The sequence below is a fragment of the Pleurodeles waltl genome, chromosome 3_1 (assembly GCF_031143425.1).
Source record: "Pleurodeles waltl isolate 20211129_DDA chromosome 3_1, aPleWal1.hap1.20221129, whole genome shotgun sequence".
NCBI classification, from domain to species: Eukaryota; Metazoa; Chordata; class Amphibia; order Caudata; family Salamandridae; genus Pleurodeles; species Pleurodeles waltl.
Window position 1 is genome coordinate 1,863,402,126 of NC_090440.1, and position 19,718 is coordinate 1,863,421,843.

At 44.6% G+C, this 19,718-nt stretch overlaps 1 protein-coding gene across 3 annotated transcripts in view; it reads right to left on the reverse strand.

The window, feature by feature from the left end:
• Positions 1-19,718, reverse strand: part of PIKFYVE (phosphoinositide kinase, FYVE-type zinc finger containing) — a 1,212,885-nt gene that overhangs the window by 655,289 nt on the left and 537,878 nt on the right. For all 3 annotated transcript variants that reach the window (XM_069225943.1, XM_069225942.1, XM_069225940.1), the window contains one exon: positions 8,356-8,427. In XM_069225943.1, the coding sequence (XP_069082044.1) occupies positions 8,356-8,427 (72 nt within the window). The remainder of the gene's footprint in view (positions 1-8,355; positions 8,428-19,718) is intronic.

Here is a 19,718-nt window from a genome sequence, read left to right on the forward strand (position 1 = left end):
CAGGCATGGCACCTCGAGGCCCCTGTCTATGCAACTGATCCAACTAGTGAGTCGGTCGTATCCAGTCCACAGCGAATCATGAACTTTGCTGCATCTCTCCTGTCTGTAACACCTTGGGAGAGAACCGCCCGGGCTTCCTACAGGACTTGAGGCAGCACTTACTTGACCATAACCCTAACCTAGAGAGCAGGGGAGTACTGGCCCAAAAAGCATGCGGTGTTCACGGACCGCATCACTAGACTGGCGGAAGAAAACATTTTCTTCCCAAAGTTATCCAGTCTTTTTGATTCCCTATCCAGGGGAGCAGAAGGAAATGTGCCAGATGATGAGGAAGCCTGGACAACAAGGCTCTCAGGCGTAGGATGCTGGGTCAGGAATTTCAGTTGGTCGGAGCAGGGCGATAGCAGCCAGCAACCGTCCTATTCACATGAGTCCCTGTGCTGGGTTTGGACCAGGTACCCAGTACGAGGTCCGTAAGGGCTTCATTAAAGGGAAGGGAGGGGTTGCGAAGTGGAAGTCCCAGGCTGAAGCACCTAGGTCAGGAGGTTAGTCCTGACCTCCACAGAAGGAAGCGCGAGGTCCAAAACCTCAGCAGCCTTTCTTACCACCATGGAGTATGAAGCTCCCTCCTCCGTAGCCACGGTAGGAGGAGAAAGCATGCCATGTAGGGAGAAGTATCTAGTCCACTAGTGTCACCCAAATACTGAACCCAGTCCATTTCAGGGTCAAGCTGGTATTCTAAAGGGTCCAGCAACCCCTCTACACTGTCCCCATATCCATAGCCATAGAGAGAAGGGTCTGGCCCAGGAGAGCCCATAGAAAACGGAATCAGCGTTGAGCGTTGCCATTCCGGCTCCTGGTCATCGGGGACAAGTATAGGATCGACGTCTATTGCAGGCTCAACCGACATCGGGGAGCATCAACGTCTGTCCCAATGCCAGGAAGGTCAAGTCGGCACGACCGGTGTCGGTACAGATCCAAAAGCGAATCGGAGGTGCCCCCAAGAGCCGAGGCAGAAGCAGAGGGGGCCCTCACTGACTCTCTTGGGCCTGAAGGCACTGAGGATGGGTCTGTCTGCCCAAAGATGACACACATGGCCTCATAGAACTCTTTCAACTGGGCAAGGGTGGCACCGGCTGCCGGAAAGTCGGGGAGGCCCAGAGCGTCGACACTCTTCCCACATGGCGTCTGAGCGACTGGGTGAAGTCGAAGAACATTTGGCCTTTAACGTCTTTTTCTTGTGACCCAATCGTCCAGATGACTTGGACGAAGAGGAGAGGTGATGACTCCGCAAGTGGTCTCATTACCTTCCTCTCCAACGAGACCGGGAGCAATGAGTAGTCGGGTGCCGGGCTGCCATGAGCTTCAGGGACCGCTCCTTCAAAGCCTTCGGGTTCATGGGCCGACACTCGGAGCACGACTTCGGGTTGTGGTTATGCTCAAGACACCAAAGGCAGACAAGATGCAGATCCGTCACCAACATCACTCGGTGACATGAGTCGCAGGGTTTAAAACTGGACTTCTGGGATATCCCTCGAAGCACCCCAAAATTGTCAAAAAGTCTTCAACAAAAGTGTTGCACTTAGTCAAAAAATGACTAGGGGTAGCTCTTCTCCAGAACTGTGTGTAGGCTGGCGTGGAAAGAAAGGAAATTATGTTAGCGCACCGGGGTGGTGCCTATACATGACCGTGACATCACGTCGACGACAACAACGACTGTGAAGTCAGCCAACGTCATCTGATGGCGCACAGGGGTACTGCTCGAAGAAATATCTCCTGATCCAGTCTGACGCCTGGGGGAAATTCTAAGGTAAGTAATCTGCAACTAAAAGTCTCTTTCAGATTCTTTTGCTACCAAGCAGTACTAACCTTAGTAGTTCCATTCAGAAGTAAGCAGGGCTGGGGTGCCAGCTGTAACTCTGTACTTCCCAATATGGCTACTAGCCTTTCCACAGTAAAAATGACAATCTAAGGTTTTTACTGCTGGAACACTTTAAAGTACATGTTCCGCTTTTTAACATAAAGCACCCTGCCTTAGGCTTCACTATGCTTAACTTAGGAGTGACTTACCTATATTAAAAAGGGAGATTTGGCTTTGTCATTACTTTAAATGGCAAAGTCGAGATATCAGTTTTAAACTGCCCTTCCAGACTGCAGTGGCAGACTGGAAGCCATGTTTTACCTTGCCCTACTTATGGGGACACACTAGTGCTACAGTCAACAAGAGACATCTCAACTTAGGTATCTCTGGTACCATTTACTAGAGTCTTACAAGTAAGTCTGGTTATGCCAACTGGGGACAAGCCAATTAAACATACACCATTTTAAGGGTCAGTGCACATGCACAGAGTTCTGTTTAGCAGGGTTCAGGGCATTTCAGAGCCATTACCCCAGTACCTAAATACCAGATAGTCTACCATGGTCTTTAACTTCCTGATGAAGATAACAATGCCATACTCCCTCAGTATTTCAGTCTCAGTTGAGTGGTGACATAAGAAGGGAATCTTGAGGTATTTAAATAAGGGTGCATACTGTTCAATATCGGAGTTTGTAAGCCAGCCCATTTGGCCATGTGCCGCCTAAAAGCTCTTTCATTAAAAAATAAAAAAGTTTAGCGATATGAACTCTTGATCACAGTTCAAGTAAAATAAATAATTGTCATGCTCTTGAACTGTTCACAAAAAATAATGACGGCAATCGGGAGATGTTAAAAAAAATAATTTGAAAAGAACTATAGCGACCAGTCTTTTAAAAAAATTACACAAACTCAATGAAGGTGAAAAAAATTACAGGCATCTCATGTTTAATTTAGGATAGCACCTAACCAACTGGGGTATTTGAGGACACCCCAGATGGATGGATAGATGCCTTAAGAAGCCTTGACCCGTGGATAACCCACTGCCATCCTGGGATGACATTATGGCAGTGTATGTTTGTTAAGAGTTTATAGAACAAGTTACTTTCAGTAACTATTTCTGCTAGAGACTATCTAGCCACAGATTTCTCACCCTTTGAAAATTCCCCAGGCGTCAGACTGGATGCGAAACCTTTTCCCTAGTACCTCTGCATGCCAGAAGGTGGCACCATACTGCTCCGCACTGATGTTGTTCCACTCTAGAAGTGATGTGCAGGGTCTATATAGACACCACTCCACATGCTGATGTCAGCTGCTTTCAAGACTGTAAGCACTTCTAGACGTGGAGCCGCAAAAGGAAATGGATAGACCAGTGTGCAAAATCCTAGACTTGGGATCTTATAATGGGTAGAGTCCTCTCATAGAATGAGGAAGATGGGAGGGTTGGTGAGTAATCTTCAGCTTAATAGAGTCACCGCCAGCAACAGTGTTACCGGAGGTAAGTAATTTGTTCTTCTGATAGAGACTTCTAGCCTCAGATTCCTAATCTTCTGTATAGATACCAAAGCAGTACTCGATTGGCGATGGGCTGTAAAAGGACTCAAACCACAAAGTCCTGCAGGACCAAGTGGCAAACTGCCTTCTCTGTGGACTTGGCTGTCCAGACAACAGTGTTCCATGAAAGTACTGAAGGACACCCATGTAGCTACCTGGTGGCTGTGTAGGACAGGGACTCTTAACACAATTGTAGCCAGCTTGGCCCTGGTGAAATGGGCAAGCAGACCTTCTGAAGGCTGATTCTTAACCACTGAGTAGCTAATCTTAATGTACAGCACGATCCAGTGTGACATGGTATGCTTCTGTACAGCTTTACTTGTTTTTTCTCTCTAGCAAACCCCACAAAGAGCTGACTGACAACCGGGTGGTCTTTGGCACGACCAATATAGAAGCCTTGTGCTCTCTTGGGGTCCAAGTAATGGAGTATCTCCTCCTCCTTAAGTGGGTGAGGCAGAGCATAGAGCACTAGCAGGGTGATGGTTCAGCCGAAGTGGAACAGCATTACAACTTTCAGCAAAAAGGATCCACTAGTTCACAAATCCAGCTTATCGGGGAAGTACGTGGTGTACGGTGGATGAACACAGAGCCTGAAGCTCACTTGTACACCGTAATGGCAATGAGGAACACTGTTTTGATGATCTACCGATTAAATAAGTGAGGATGAGATTGAGGTCCTACTGGGGCAAAACAAATGGAGAGGGGGAAGCATGTTGCAATTCTTTTAAAAACTGCACCGAAACTGGTGATTTAAACAAATCCGGTAACTCCAAAAAACCACAGAGCCGAAAGATAACCCTTAACTGTACCATTAGCAAAGCCTTTGTGAGGCGAGAGACAGAACAAATAACAAAACATCAAACAGTTTGGCTTGGAGGGGCTCAAACTGGAAAGTATTGCATCTAGTCACAAATTTTTGGCAAACAACAGCGGATATAGTTTTAGTAGTGGTGCACCTGGCTATCAATGTGACAACTACTTTCAGAGGAAGGTCAAAGGTGTTGAGCTGTTGCCGCTCAATAGCCATACTTGAAGGTGGAGGTTGCTGGGGCTGGCAGTGGAGAACCCAACACTTCTGCTACAACAGCAGATCCTCCTAGAGCAGCAGCCTGATAGGAGGGTGGATGCTCAAGGCCAGGAATTCTGGATACCGTGGATACTCTGCGTACCCAGTCCAGAGCCACTAAGTTGACTCGGGCCCAGTCTCACCTGATCTTCTCGAGAACTTAGGGCAAGAGTGGTAGTCGCAGAAAGGCAAACAGGAAACCCAAATTCCACTTGCGGAAGAAACAAACAGGTGGCAAACAGGTTGAGCCAAAGCTCTCCCCATTTGCAGAAGAGAACTTAATCCACCTCCTATTGTAACAGCCACTTGTGATACGCTAGGGGCCGACGACTGTATTCATCTATCCTGGTTTTCAATCAGCCCAGCAGGTGTGTCACCAGCAGGAAGATTCCCTGGCAGCCCAGCCATTTCTAGAGGAACAAGGCCTCCGGGCAGAGGGTTGAGACCCCCAGCGTGCCCTGTTAGTTGCAGTACCACATGGTGTTGGTCGTGTTCCTGAGTATATGTACCAGCCTCCCTTTGATGAATGGCAGGAAGGCTTTAAGCACAAAGCAGATGGCCCTCAACTCCAGAAAGTTGATATAGAGCCGGGACTCTACCAGAAACCAGAGGTCTCTGATCTCCATCTCTCCCAGGTGGCCGCCCCAGCCCAGAAGTCATGCATCTGTCACCACTTACAGCTTTGAGTGGGGGAGAGAGAGGTTTGCTGCTGACCCAATCACGGTCCAGTAGCCACCACTGCAGATCTTTTGCAGTCTCCTCTGTAATTTGGACATGGTTGGTGAAGTCCACTTAATGTTGGGCTCACGGACTTCAGATCCCACTGCAAATCCCACATATGTCCCCTGGCGTGCTCAACCAGCAGGATGCAAGAGACCATCAGTCCCTGCAGCCTCAGAGTTGACCGCACTGAAATCCAGGACTGAGGCAGAAAGATCGACCTCATAGCTTGAATGTCCTGGACTCTTTCCTGAGGGAAAAGTATGAAACTGAACTGTGTCCATTTTGGCTCCAATGAAGAGAAGCGCCTGGGAAGGAGCCAAGAGTGACTTCAGCATGTTGATGGTGAACCCCAAAGATGACAGGACGTTCACCAGAGTATGGAAGCGGTTGACGACTGCTTGGGATGAGCCCTCAAGTATCATGCATCAAGGTAAGGGAAGCTGATACCCGCTCACACCCCCCTGACCTCAGAAGCTGCGCTACCACCACTGCTATCTCTTTTGTGAACATCCAAGGGGCATTAGTGAGACTAAAGGTGAGCACAGCAAACTGAAAATGCTCTTCTCCTACCCCAAACTGCAGGAACTGTAACACCTGGCGGTGAGTCTCAAAGACTCACCCCCTTTGTTACAGCATCCCAGGGCATCACAGCTAGTGGAGATGCCCGCCCCTCCAGCCACTGCCCCCACTTATGTCAGCAAGGCTGGAGGAGATAATTAGGAAAACAAGGAGCTCTGAGCTGAGGTGACCCCTGCCTTTAGAAATCCTCCATCTTAGTTTTGGAGGATTCCCCCAATAGGATTAGGGATGTGCCGCCCTGCCCACAGGGAGGAGGCACAAAGAGGGTGTAGCCACCCTCCAGGACAGTAACCATTGTCTACTGCCCTCCCAGACCTAAACACACCCCTACATTTAGTATTTAGGGCCACCCCAGAACCCAGGAAATCAGATTTCTGCAACCTGAACTAAAGAAGAAGGACTGCTGAACTATAAGCCTGCACAGACGACGACAACTGCTTTGGTCCCAGCCCTACCGGCCTGTCTCCAGAGTCGAAAACCTGCAACCAGCGACACATCCAACAGGGACCAGTGACCTCTGAAGCCTCAGAGGACTGCCCTGACCCCCAGGACCAAGAAACTCCTTTGAGCAGTGGCTCTGCTCAAAAACAGCTACATCTTTGCAACAAAGAAGCAACTTTCAAAGAACTCACTCTTCCCGCCGGAAGCGTGAGACTTCACACTCTCCATCCGATGCCCCCGGCTCGAGATCCAGAGAACCAACACCACAGGGAGGACTCCCCAGCTACTGCGACCCGGTGAGTCGCACAAGACGACCCCCCTGGAACTCCACAGCGATGCCTGCAGAAAGAATCCAGAGGCTTCCCCTGACTGCGACTGCCTGTAACAAGGGACCTGACGCCTGGACCAAGCACTGCACCCACAGCCCCCAGGATCAGAAGGATCTTCAGTGCAGGAGTGACCCCCAGGCGACCCTCTGCCTAGCCTAAGGGGTGGCTGGCCTGAGAAGCCCCCCCGTGCCTGCCAGCACCATTAGAGTGACACCCGAGTCCCTCCATTGTTTCCTATCTAAAACCCGACGCCTGCTTTGCACACTGCACCCGGCAGCCCCTGTGCCGCTGAGGGTGATTTTTGTGTGCCTACTTGTGTCCCCCCCCAGTGCTCTACAAAACCCCCCTGGTCTGACCCCGAGGACGCGGGTACTTACCTGCTGGCAGACTAGAACCGGAGCAGACTGGAACCGGAGCATCCCTGTTCTCCATAGACACCCATGCGTGTTGGGCACCTCTTTGACTTCTGCACCTGACCGGCCCTGAGCTGCTGGTGTAGTAACTTTGGGGTTGTCTTGAACCCCCAATGGTGGGCTGCCTATGCCCAGGAACAGAGACTTGTAAGTTTCTTACTTACCTCACAATCTAACCTTTACTTACCTCCCCCAGGAACTGTTGATTTTTGCACTGTGTCCACATTTTTAAAATAGCTTATTGCCATTTTAACAAAGACTGTATATGATATTGCTTTTATTCAAAGTTCCTAACTTACCTGTGTGGAATACCTTGCATTTTATGTATTTACTTAAAATCTTGAACCAGTGGTTCTTAAAATAAACTAAGAAAATATATTTTTCTATATAAAAACCTATTGGCCTGGAGTAAGTCTTTGAGTGTGTGTTCCTCATTTATTGCCTGTGTGTGTACAACAAATACTTAACACTACCCTCTGATAAGCCTACTGCTTGACCACACTACCACAAAATAGAGCATTCGAATTATCTAATTTTGCCACTATCTTACCTCTAAGGGGAACCCTTGGACTCTGTGCACACTATTTCTTACTTTGAAATAGTATATACAGAGCCAATGTCCTACACTTACCATTCGCTTGGATTCATTGTAGGTTCAAAAGAGCTACTGGCAGAATGCACAGCTGTGAACTATATTTCAAATTCTCATCTTATATTTGCAAACACAGGTACCCGAGTTTCCTTCTCAACTGTTAAATGTCACATGTTGTACTGGGACCAAAGGGTAGGGGTAGAAATATCCTAGGGCAGAGCTTTGGGGCAGGGGCTGAAGTGGGGTGAGGTGTTATACCCCCCCTAAAAATGAATTCTGTAGTAAATAGTTGGGTACAAGTGCTTTCAGTCGGGTATTGTGAGTTGTCTGGCGGATTTCAATCTGGATTTTTACATGCACACACAGAAAAAACACACTTTTTCTCGTCTACATTTTGAAGGCCCTAAAAAGGTTGATTAGTTTGGAAAAGATTGTGTTTTAAGTATCCCTAACATTCCGCACTCCTCTTTCCTTTCACTGCCCCTTAAGCCTCTCTAATGTCCTGCTTCTCATATTATGTGACTAGTTTCTACTTCTTAATTGGATAACATAAGTACCCTCCAGTTAGCTAGTACTAATATCTGTAACCACAATCGTGTGTGGCAGACATGAAAAAGCACTAAGTAAACAGTCATGTATTAATATTGTCATATTAATTAATTATAACTCATGATATATGGTTTTAGGCTGGAATGTTTCAAACTTTTACTGATGAAAAACTAAAAATGGAAAATTTTACATAAGGTGGTTAATGGAAAGAGTAACAATGCTGGAAAGGAAAGCATTTAAAAGACTTGACATACCTGAAACAATATCTTTCTAAAAATACTCCTAATGTGAGGTCATTCTTTCCATAGAACTCCATCGTCACTATCCTAGGACAAGAAAGAAAAAAAGTATTTCTATTAAATTATTGGATACAAGTGATAGCAAGATAATTTAAAGTCAAAAAGACAGCAAAATGTAGGCATTAAAGTGAAAGTGCAACTACTGAAAAACTAAAACAGTGGTGTGTTTTTTTTGTTTCTTTTTTTAGAATTTTCAAGCTCAGCTAGAAATATTTGTATGTTCTCTCCAATAAATAATATCCATGAAAAAATGCCCTTCTTAAACCATAAGATGGTAAATGAAATAAAGCCAAGAACATTTTGCTTTCTTTGAGCATAATTTTTTTTAAATCAACTGTACACAAACAATGACTTATTTCAATACTGTTTTTGTTACAACTTCCATAAGGAAGTTCTGAAAACGGGGCCAACAAAAAGGCTTTCTTAATTTCAGTATAATCAGACAATTCAAAAACAATATAAGAACAATTAATGTCCTGTTTCAGTTATTCCAGCTTTTTGTAACAGGTCATAAGTTTCCACTTTTATTAATACACATTTGATTTATTTTCAATAAATAAAATAACTCAGGCCAGGTCAGGTCTCACATCAAGCCATTCAATATTAATGGCATTTCCACTCAGATATTTGGGCCGTGCCACAGACGGAGTCCACAAAGACAAATCCATACACCACTGCAGCATGCAACACTTCCGACCATTTGTGATTACCTCACTCATTGACAACTTAATGCATTCTAGATGTTGTAGTCTTGCATCGCTTCAATTTAAGTAAATAGACAAATATACTGTTAGCGATGATTTGTGAGTGAAACTTTCATGACTGGAAACAATGTCTTTCATGACATGGTGAAAGAGGCCCCTCTAGCATTCACATGACCAGGGAACTAGCCAGCCGAGTTGGAATAGCACTATTTGACTAACCTTCACAAATATAATTGTGTATTTTATCCACCACACCACCCCCTTTACCCTTTATTATTAGTACAGGAGCTACAAGAAACGGCTTGTTATTCTGGGTGAGTCACTTTAGCATAAAATGGGTGTCCATGGCAACCGTAATCAGCACAAATGAAGCACACCAATGCTCTATGTGCCATATGTAGCACCAAGACTTAACACAGTGTGCAGAATTATTCAATAAATACAGGCTTGTGTTCATTCCTGCTAACATCTCTGATCATCTCAAAAGGATATTCCACATGCCTTATGACACTATATTAGGAGATAATCTAAAGATAAATGACTGCGCAGGGTCAGGGTGGTGTTGTCCTCATGAATATTTGAGGAAACTTCCCTCTTAAAAAGTTGGAGGGATTGACAACAAATCCCATTGTAAATCAGAATAACCCTTCTTGGGAAAATCTAAAAATTAGAAACCATTAAGGTTCATTAAAAGTTTCAGATCCTTAAAGAATGCAAAAATAAAGTTAATCAAAATCATAATGACTTCATGCACAGGGAATTTGCGTAAAGCTCAGGCAAATGCAGCAGGAAGTCGGAGTAAAAGTCAGGCCTAAGATTGATGTGAGTCTCCTCTAAGAATCACGGTAAGCTATTCTCCAATACTTACTCTGCTTACTCACTGGATCACCTCAAATGAGCCCTCTTTTATAGTGAAATACGCAACAAAATCAGGCATGAGTAAAATGATACATACGCTTGGCAAATCATACTGAATAAAATTCAACAATACCCTTTACCTCCACCTAAATGAGTAATAATCAGTCCCCTTTCACCCTAATGTCATTGGTTGTGACAGTAAGAAATCTTGCTACATGTAAAACAATGACACACATATCAAATAAATAAATGGTATAATTGAGCTACAAGCAAGAAGAACAGAAAGAACCTTGAATATCAACATTTTGAGAGGAAAGCTTCCTCTGGCGCTCATAAACAGCAACATCTTATTATGAAAGGAAATGTCAATCACAGTACACAATACACTCAGTAACATTTCAGTGCACACGTTGCTGTGTATGGCAACAGTAAAAATGATAACATGGTCATGTTTCAAAATCCAAACTGGAATTAGGACCTAGTCTGGCCAACTGAAGTAAACACGGTTGCATCAAATGTAGTAAATTAAATTCAAAGGCAAATCATTCATGCAACTAAACAGTTATTTACTAATCAGAAATTTGCAATAACAAATTCCCCCTCTGATGAATAAATCACCACAATGTACACTATTCTAAATCAATTCATAATATTGTTTTTCATCTGCAGCTTCTCACGTCTCAATTCATCCAAAATCTTCACATTTCATAGCCACATGCTTCAATGTTCTCCAATTCAATATCATCTCTCTTCCTTTTTCCTACAGACAACACCTTCTTACAACCAGAATTTAGATCCTTCTTAAAAGAAATTATTTCTAAACATTTAAGTAAAACAATGAGACTGAGTATACAAATAGGAATAATTATTAAGGGGGTTATGAATTTCCAAAACAAGCTTCCACTGGCATCAAAACACCATTCACTAACATTTGTTTTCCCTTTTACAATCTCACTAAATCATGATCTGACTGTCTGCCACGATAAATACTCAAGAGTCCATGGCTCATTCAAAACATTAGTAAAATTATTAATCATTAATGAGCTTGCTATTATCAAGTATGAATGAGCAACACTTTTGAACCCATAAGATATGCAGGGCTCCACCTTCATTTGCAGGAACAGTGTCAAACGTAAGATGATTTTGAATTACCATAGCACGCATAGACATTAAATCTTCATAAATATGCTGTAATACACCTACAGTGTTTTAAGCCAAACTATCCACAGAGGTAGATAGCTTTTTTTATTTTCACATCATTCAAAGCCACGCCAACAGGAGGTGTAAAAACATCAAACCAATCCATTCGTACTTGTCCAAAGTCACATTTCACTCTTCAAGACTATTATCATCCTTTTCACTTATTTCATTCACATTATTAACATAAAGAAAAACTAAGGCAAGACAGCAGCTTCCCATCCAGTTACACAGGAAATTAAACAAGCAATTTATAATAGATTCCTCTACAAGTTGGTCCTTCACCAGTCAGGAACTCATAATCAACTACATAACTCTGGTCACACACACTCTTTCCAGCCACTTCTATAGCCCCCTTACTCTGAGATTACTCGTGCACTACACACACCACTTACTCTACTTTCAACCTATTTTTCAATTCCTAAAATTATCTTTGGTCTAACCTAAACTCAATCTCTCTAGCTTCTTCCCACTTTATACTAATTCATATTCACATATTCTCAAGTAAATTAATTTGCCCTTTCATTCACATTACATACAAACATTTTAGTCATATGTCGTAGATTACATGTTATTACCAATCTAAAATGTTTAGAAATAGACTCAAAATCATTAATTTCAGTACGTTCACCCGACGAAACATTATAACAAGTAGGAAATGGCTCTAGAAACTCTTGACTGTGAAGAACACGAACAACAATATTGCAAGAAAATCATTATTTCAGCATATTCTAATTCACTAATTAGAATATACACTGTCCTTAAAATGATCTACGGACCCATCCATGTGTGTTAATTTAATCTCTACTACACTATTATAGTTAGTGGTTAAATCAACATTTTCAATTTGTTGTGAGACACATGCAACACCAGAAACCAAGCCTACCAAGAAGCCAACTAGGATTATTATTAACATGATCTTTAGAACTATACTGAAAAATGAGCAGCAACTTTGCTTGCTAACTGCCAAACATCTAAGAACACTTCTAAATACAAAACAAGAATCTACCTACTCAATTTTAAGGGACAAGATTAAAAAAAAAAATAAAAAAAAAATAAACAAACTTCTATATCTTTGAAGGTTCACTTATTAGATTCAGTTCACATATCTAATAAGAGTTCAAGGAAACCTTTGCACCTTTGTCGTGGTACCTAATGTACAACCAGACTCAAGCAAAAGAAAGACAAATTCTACAAGTAGTTACAAAATTCCATTTAACAATTTATCAAGAAATTATTCAGTATTTAGAACAAATCAAATTCATAGAGGTTCTTTAAAAATAAACAAGCAGATCTGGCTTAATATCAGCCAAATAAGACCATTCAAAAGCTGCCTACTTTTTACTCGCTATTCTTACTCTTGTTCATCTTTTGACTACTGGTGGTCCACTTTAACTGTCTTGTTCTGTTTGTCCAACTCTTCCTCAATTGTTTCTGGTCTTTGATCTTTCTTGAAAATAACTTTCTCCCTCTCACACTCTCAGGTCCAATGTCCTTATGGTAAAATCTACTTATGACTACTGCTGGGTGTTTATCTTCACTTGAGACTTGAATAGTGCTGCCTTTATTTGAAGCAACTTGATTTTCTCTGGGCCTTCTTGAAACAAAAACTTTCAACTTCAATATTTGAGTTTGAGGTACATGTCCTTGTTTTTTTTAATTTTTGCTCTCTTTGTTGTTCTTAATTATGAACTTAATTTTTACCCCCTTTTAATTCACACAGCAAACTCCCGATTGACAGTGACAGGCAGTAGTTGTCACCACTTCAAATGCATACTTTACTGTCTTGGTGTCAGAAGTGTTTATGCACTGTGGCAAGGCTGCATATTTCACAGCACTACCATTCACAAGATCACCTGATGAGCGGTTTTCCACCTTGATAGGATTTAAAAACATGCTTCTTCACCATAACCCAGTCACCAAGCTGGAGTCCATGACATTCTTCTTTTGGTGTAGGGATTGTCAAGTTCACCTGACCAGACTGAGTTATAGGACATCAGCCAGGCCTTTGCAGTAGTCCAATACAATGTTATCACCTACAGTCACAAGTGTAGCTGAAGAGATACAAATAATTCTCATTGTTCTCCTCATTAACACTAAGAGGCATCAATATGAATGGAGGCACCCATATAAACCCCAGAGTCAGGGCAGACATTGTCACAATACCAAAACAAAGTGAATCAGGGGGATCAAGTACACTCTTTTCAAAGTCCAATCACACCCTTACTTGTCACTGGGATTATATTTATTTTTAAATTAATTACTTTTAGAACTATTACAACAGAATTTCCACTGCTTGCCCATCATCAAGAAAGTTTAGCATTTTATTTTTTTAGATAAATAAATTCACATAAAACATAAATAAATATAATATACAAGGATATCACACAAAGGCCCTCATTACGAGTCAATCAATCACAGCATTTGTAAAGTGCACTACTCACCCCTGAGAATCACATGGTGCCGGTGGGGGGGATGTGGGGGGGCTGGGGGTACGGGGTTGCTGCTACTGCTCAACCACCCAGGTCTTGAGGTGTCTCCTGAAGGTTAGCAGGTCCTGCGTCTGTCGCAGGTGGATAGGAAGGGTGTTTCATGTCTTGGCAGCGAGGTGAGAGAACGATCTGCCCCTGGCGGTCATTCTATGGATACGTGGAAAGGTGGCGAGGGCAAGGCCAGCAGAGCAAAGCTGGCGGGTCGGGGTGTAGAAGGGGAGTCGGCTGCTGAGGTATTCTGGTGCAGTGTTGTGCAGTGCTTTGTGAGCGTGGGTGAGGAGCTTGAACGTGATTCTCTTGTTGACTGGGAGCCAGTGCAGATCTCTCAGGTAGGCTGTGATGGGACTGTGGCGGGGGATGTTCAGGATGTGGCGTGCGGAGGCGTTCTGTACGCGTTGCAGTCTTTTCTGGAGCTTGGCTGTGGTTCCTGCATAGAGGGTGTTGCCTTAGTCCAGTCTGCTGCTTATGAGGGTTTGGGTGACCATCCCTCTGGTTCAGGTGGGGATCCATCTGTAGATCTTCCGAAGCATGCAGAGGGTGTTGGAGCAGGAGGAAGAGACGGCGTTGCCTTGCTGGGTCATTGATAGCGATGAGTCCAGGAGGAACCCCAGGTTGCGTGCGTGGTCGGTGAGTGTCGGTGTGGTTCCCAGTATGGCAGGCCACCAGGAGTCATCCCTGGCGGAGGGAGTGGAGCCGAAGATGAGGACCTCTTGTCAGAGTTCAGTTTCAGGCAGCTGTTCTTCATCTATTTGGCGAGTGCCTTTATTCCTTCGAGGGGGCTGGTTTTGGTAGTGGTGGGGTCCTTGGTGAGGGAGAGGATCAGCTGAGTGTCATCAGCATATGAGACGATGTTGGGGTCCTGTCATCGGACGATGTATGCGAGCGGTGTCATGTAAACGTTAAAGAGGATCAGGCGGAGGGATGGCCCTAGGGGTACGCCGCCGATGATCTTGGTGGCTTCAGAGTGAAATGGAGGGAGGCGGACTCTCTGGGTTCTGCCGGTTAGAAAGGAGGTGATCAAGTCCCGGGCTCTGTCGCAGATCCCTGCGTCGTTGAGGTGTGTGCGTAGGGTGTGGTGGCAGAGGGTGTCGAAGGCGGCCAAGAGTTCCAGGAGAATGAGGGCCGCGGTTTTGTCATTGTCAAGTAGGGTCCTGATGTCGCCGGTGGCGGCAATGAGGGCGGTTTCGTGCTGTGGTTGCTGCGGAATCCAGATTGGGACGAATCCAGAGTATTGTTCTCCTCAAGGAAGTGGGTCAGTTGTCTGTTGACAATCTTCTCAATGACTTTTGCCAGGAAGGGGAGCAGGGGGATGGGCTGGAAGTTCTTAAGGTCCTTTGGGTTTGCCTTGGGTTTCTTGAGGAGGGTGTTGATCTGGCACGTTTCCAGCTCTCCGGGAAGGTGGTGCCACTTCTTCTAGAGTCTTGGGATGTTTGCTGGGATTCTTGGAGGTCGGCAGTGAACTAGATGGCCTTTCTGTCTGTGCGTCTGTTTGAAGCTTTCTTGATCAGAGCGAGAGTGTTGGCACAGTCATTGATCCATTGCCTGAGGTTACGTGCGGCTGTGTCAGTGGTGTTGAATGGTGGGTTCTGGGAGAAGGTGGTGATCTGCTGTCAGAGTGCGGGGGGTCTGTAGGATTTGGTCCCTCTGAGGGTGGTGTTTGGATCAGTGTGGATCCGGAAGTGTAGGTGTTCGGCAGCACTGAGGGTGTCTTCGGTGCTGGTGGTGATTCTGAGGATATTCCTGTGGATGATGGCGATGCCTCCTCCTGGTCTGTTGGTGTGGTCCCTACGGGTGATCTTGTAGCCGTCCGGGATGGCTATGGCGATGTGGGGCGGTGAGGAGGGGTTCATCCAGGTCTTAGCGAGAAAGGTGACATCCGGGGAGGTTCCAGAGTTCGATGGCGTGTTTGTGGACGGAGCAGGTGTTGAGTTGAATGCATCTGAAATGGTTGCATCCTGTCCTGGTGGGCGGGTCGCTGGCATGGAGGCTGGTGAAGGTACAGCTCTGACAGGCGAAGCGTCTGCGGATGAGCCTCTGGGTGGCCTGGTGGCAGGTGGATGAGCGTCCGGCGTTGAGTGCGTGGAGGGTGATGGCCTCGTAGTGGCGGTGGGGAGCTCTTCCACTAGAGACCAGGGACCAGGTGCAGGCAGAAGCCTGTGGGTGGAAGAGCGCCTTGAACTCTTGACAGAAGTCAGAGTTCAGAGGAACGAAGGGCTCTACTTGCCGGTGGAGCTACCAGGAGGTAGAGCAGTTCAGACCACCTCTGCGGCCTGAACCCCGTCGGCCCTATTAGGAGTTCACAGCAGGGCCGTGGAATGCGCAATGGGGCTGTGCATGAGGGCCCCTGCGCTGCCCATGCAAAGTTCATGGGCAGAACAGGGGCCTGCACGGGTCCCCCCAACACACACATTCCGCCAGCCTTTCCATGGCGGCGCAAATCGCCATGGAAAGGCTGGTGGTATGGGGGCTCGTAATCCCCAGGGAGGTGCTGCAAGAAGAAAACCACTGGCAGCCTGTTGGCGGTGGGACTGCCACCGCGAGTCTGGCAGTCATGCGACTGCCAGACTCTTAATGAGGGTCAAAGTGTTTCCTTCTGGGATTTCTTGTGCCTTCCCAAGAGTTCAAAAACAGGTGGTTGCGCCCAGTACTTCTGCGCATCAAATCCACCTCAGGTAGTCCAACATTGGCCAAGGTTTCTTGGGCCCAGTAGCCTCCTTTTTCACCTGCCTATCACAGCAGATACAAAAAGCACCATTATTAATGGGACTACGTACAATCAAATTAAATTCTTCAACTGCAAAACAAAAAATGTGGTGTATTTTATCAAATGCACATGTGATTTTACATATATAGGACATACGAAACAGCCAGTCAAAACAAGAATTCTACAATACAGATCATGTATTAAGTGTGAGACACAAGGAGCTCCCTTGTTAGAACATTTTAAGGAGATGAAACATACAGAAAACAATATTAGTTGTTTGGTTCTATTTGTTGTAAAAAAAATAAAAACAACAGAACTTGGTATCCATCCTGAACAGAATGAAAGCCATACTAATAGAAAAATGCCAGACTGTGAGAAAAAGACTGAATGATACGGATGAGATATGGTCACTAATATGAGATTTAGTGGGTGACCAATTGTAAGAGGGCTGTTATAAAAGATGAGATCTGTATACAATATGGGATGTTACATTGAAACCAAGCGGTGAATTATATTTAATCCTAGTAATAAAGAGTTTGTTCTAAAGAGTAAAACACTTGGGATGGTACAATGAAATAACACATACATTGGAGAGTTGGGTGTTCTATTTCCTAGGAAAGATACATGTATATGACAAAACTTTGGTTGTACTTTCCAACATTTCACAATTTAAAAGGGTTTTGGTTTGTAAACATGCTTGAAGTATCCATGGAAATGGAAGGGTCCTTTGATTTACTATACATCCTCCACATAAAAAAATAAAAAAAATACTGTTGTTGGAGATATCTCCGTTTAGAATGCCATATTTCTACCACATTGGCTTTGTTTATTTTCCCATAGATACACTGCACTTCTCCTTTCATAAACAATACAAGGGATCCTGGTGCACAAACAGAGCTTATCGTGCCACAATAGAGCTACTACATTTAGTCTACATTGGGTGGTGGTGAATTTTGGGTAGCTTTCACAACTGGGAAAACACACTGTTTGCATAGTTATAGGGCTGAACGTAGGTTGCCCAAATGAGCTACAGCAGGCATATGATTAGTGATATCAAATTAGTGTTATTATTATAAGTATAGTTATTATCAGTGGATACAAAAGGAGCTACGTTCTGGATGCGTAGTTATATAGCTTTAAGTAGGCAGCCCATATAAGCCATCACGTGCATATGATTGCTGATTCCCCATTATAGGTATTAGAAATATAGCTATGACCCGTGGGTACCACATTTAAATATAGCCGCTGTAGGAAAGTAGCCTTTTTCTAACTTGGTTATCTACCACTTTCGGCCTGTTTGTCAGTGTGTTTGACTGTGTTCACTGGGATCCTGCTAACCGGGACTCCAGTGATTATGCTCTTTACTCTAAATTTGGTTGCAATGGCCTCCTTTTTCACCTGGCTATCTCTATTCTAACTAGAATTTAACTTTTTCCGGAATCCTTTCAAAAGTTGTCGACACTTTTTGGCCCTTAAGACTTTGGCCTCATCAGGACATCGGAAGACGAGGAAAAACTCGTCACACCTATTAAAAACATCACAAATGCAAGTCATTAAAGACACCTGCCCCAACTATGTCAAACAAGGGATAGAGTAAAGCCTCCATAAAGTGTAGGGTAGCACCTCTCTTAATAAATCCAACATATGATATTGTGATAATCGCGTGTCTAGATCATATAATCAAACACACCCTTGCCTAGAATATGTGATATGTGGATTCCACCATGCAACCTGAGTTTTTAATCTATCATTAAGCTCATTAAATGAGAGCTAAAGGTCCATGCAGTAACTGTGCAACCTCTGTCATACCTCCATCAAAAAGGTGAGTCTTATGAAACAAAAAATACCTTGTTCGTATCTATACTAATCATCACCCAGTGTCCATGCGCGGTACTCCTATGGAGAGGTAAACTGAATGGTTTCACTCACCCCGATTATTCCTGAGTCACAGTAATTCTAAGTTTCTCCTTTCTAAAATTATTCATCTAAAAAAAATTAGAGAAGGGCCACTATTGTAGTCAACCATATTGTGAAGGGACTCATGCCATAGAACTGGAGTCATTGAGGCTTACTGTTAAGCTCCTGGTACCTGGGAGCAATCCAATTAACTATCTATCCGAACCTAGGGTAACAAGCATAAATATAACCATTGCTATTTCGGTCTGTCTTACCCAGGCACTTAAAGCACGTTATGTCTCCCTCCATTGACACAATCAGCCACCTTACCATACAGAACTGGCACAGCGTTCTAATTTCCCGGTATGTCCTAGCAACCCCCAGTGTGGTGGATGCATTTCTCAGTCCGAACCCCTGTCATCAAATCAGGGGAATCACGTCACTCTGTCATAAATAAAGTGTGTGTGAGCACGTGGCTCTTCTTCCACCCTTATGGGGTATAGTGCTCATTCCAAGCTGCTTGCTATTAGAAGGAATGACGCAGGGGCATTCGATTCTACATTCCATAGTGAACATAAAGGAGGTGACTACACACGATCTGTGATAGGTGGGGGCTGTAGGAAGATGTCCTGGTGTGTGGTGGGTACCTATGGTACTTACACCTTATAACAGGTCCAGGTATCCCCCTCAGTGGAGTGTAGGCAGTGCTTAGAAGCCAGGCTCTCTAGAGGTAGCTGTGGATGAGTAGCAAAGGCAGATTTAGGAGACATGCAAAGCACATGCAATACCACTACAGTCCCAGAGTACTTACACACAAAAAAGAAAACACTTGGTTGTACAAAGGTACTTTATTTTTGGAACACAGTATCAGAAAATACTAGAGAGGCAACCCTCCAATAGGAGGTAAGTAAATACAATATATATAGAAGACAGGTCAGCACTGCAGCACAGAAGCTGGAGAAGAATTCCTGATGTGTGCAAAAGGTGTTCCACGCTGGAAACTGGAATGCAGATGGGTGTCTGTGAAGGATTTCCACTAACAAGCCTTGGCAAAGGCACGTTGGCTGTTGGAGGAAAATGGGTGCTGCCAGAGACCAGCAAGGTCCAGGATGAGACTACCCAGGACGGGAAGTCACAGGGGACCCATCCGCATCGCAGAAGGCCCACAGGAGCAGAAGCATCACCCACAGGTGTCCCACAGGACAGGGACACAGAAGTCACGGAAACCAGCCCGCACAGCACCACAGAAGTTGCTCTCACATCGTCAGAGGGCCTTGCAGAGGCCCAGGAGTTGCAGGAAGTAGTGCTGGGGGCTGGAGCTACACATCACTTGAAGTCCCCCTTGGAGGTGAAGCAAACAAGCCTTGGCAGCTGCAGAGGATGCAGTGCATGAGGGGTACTGTCTTGCGTGGAGTGGAAAGCACTTACCGCCAATGTGCGACAGTTGGTAGAGAGGACCAAGGGAAG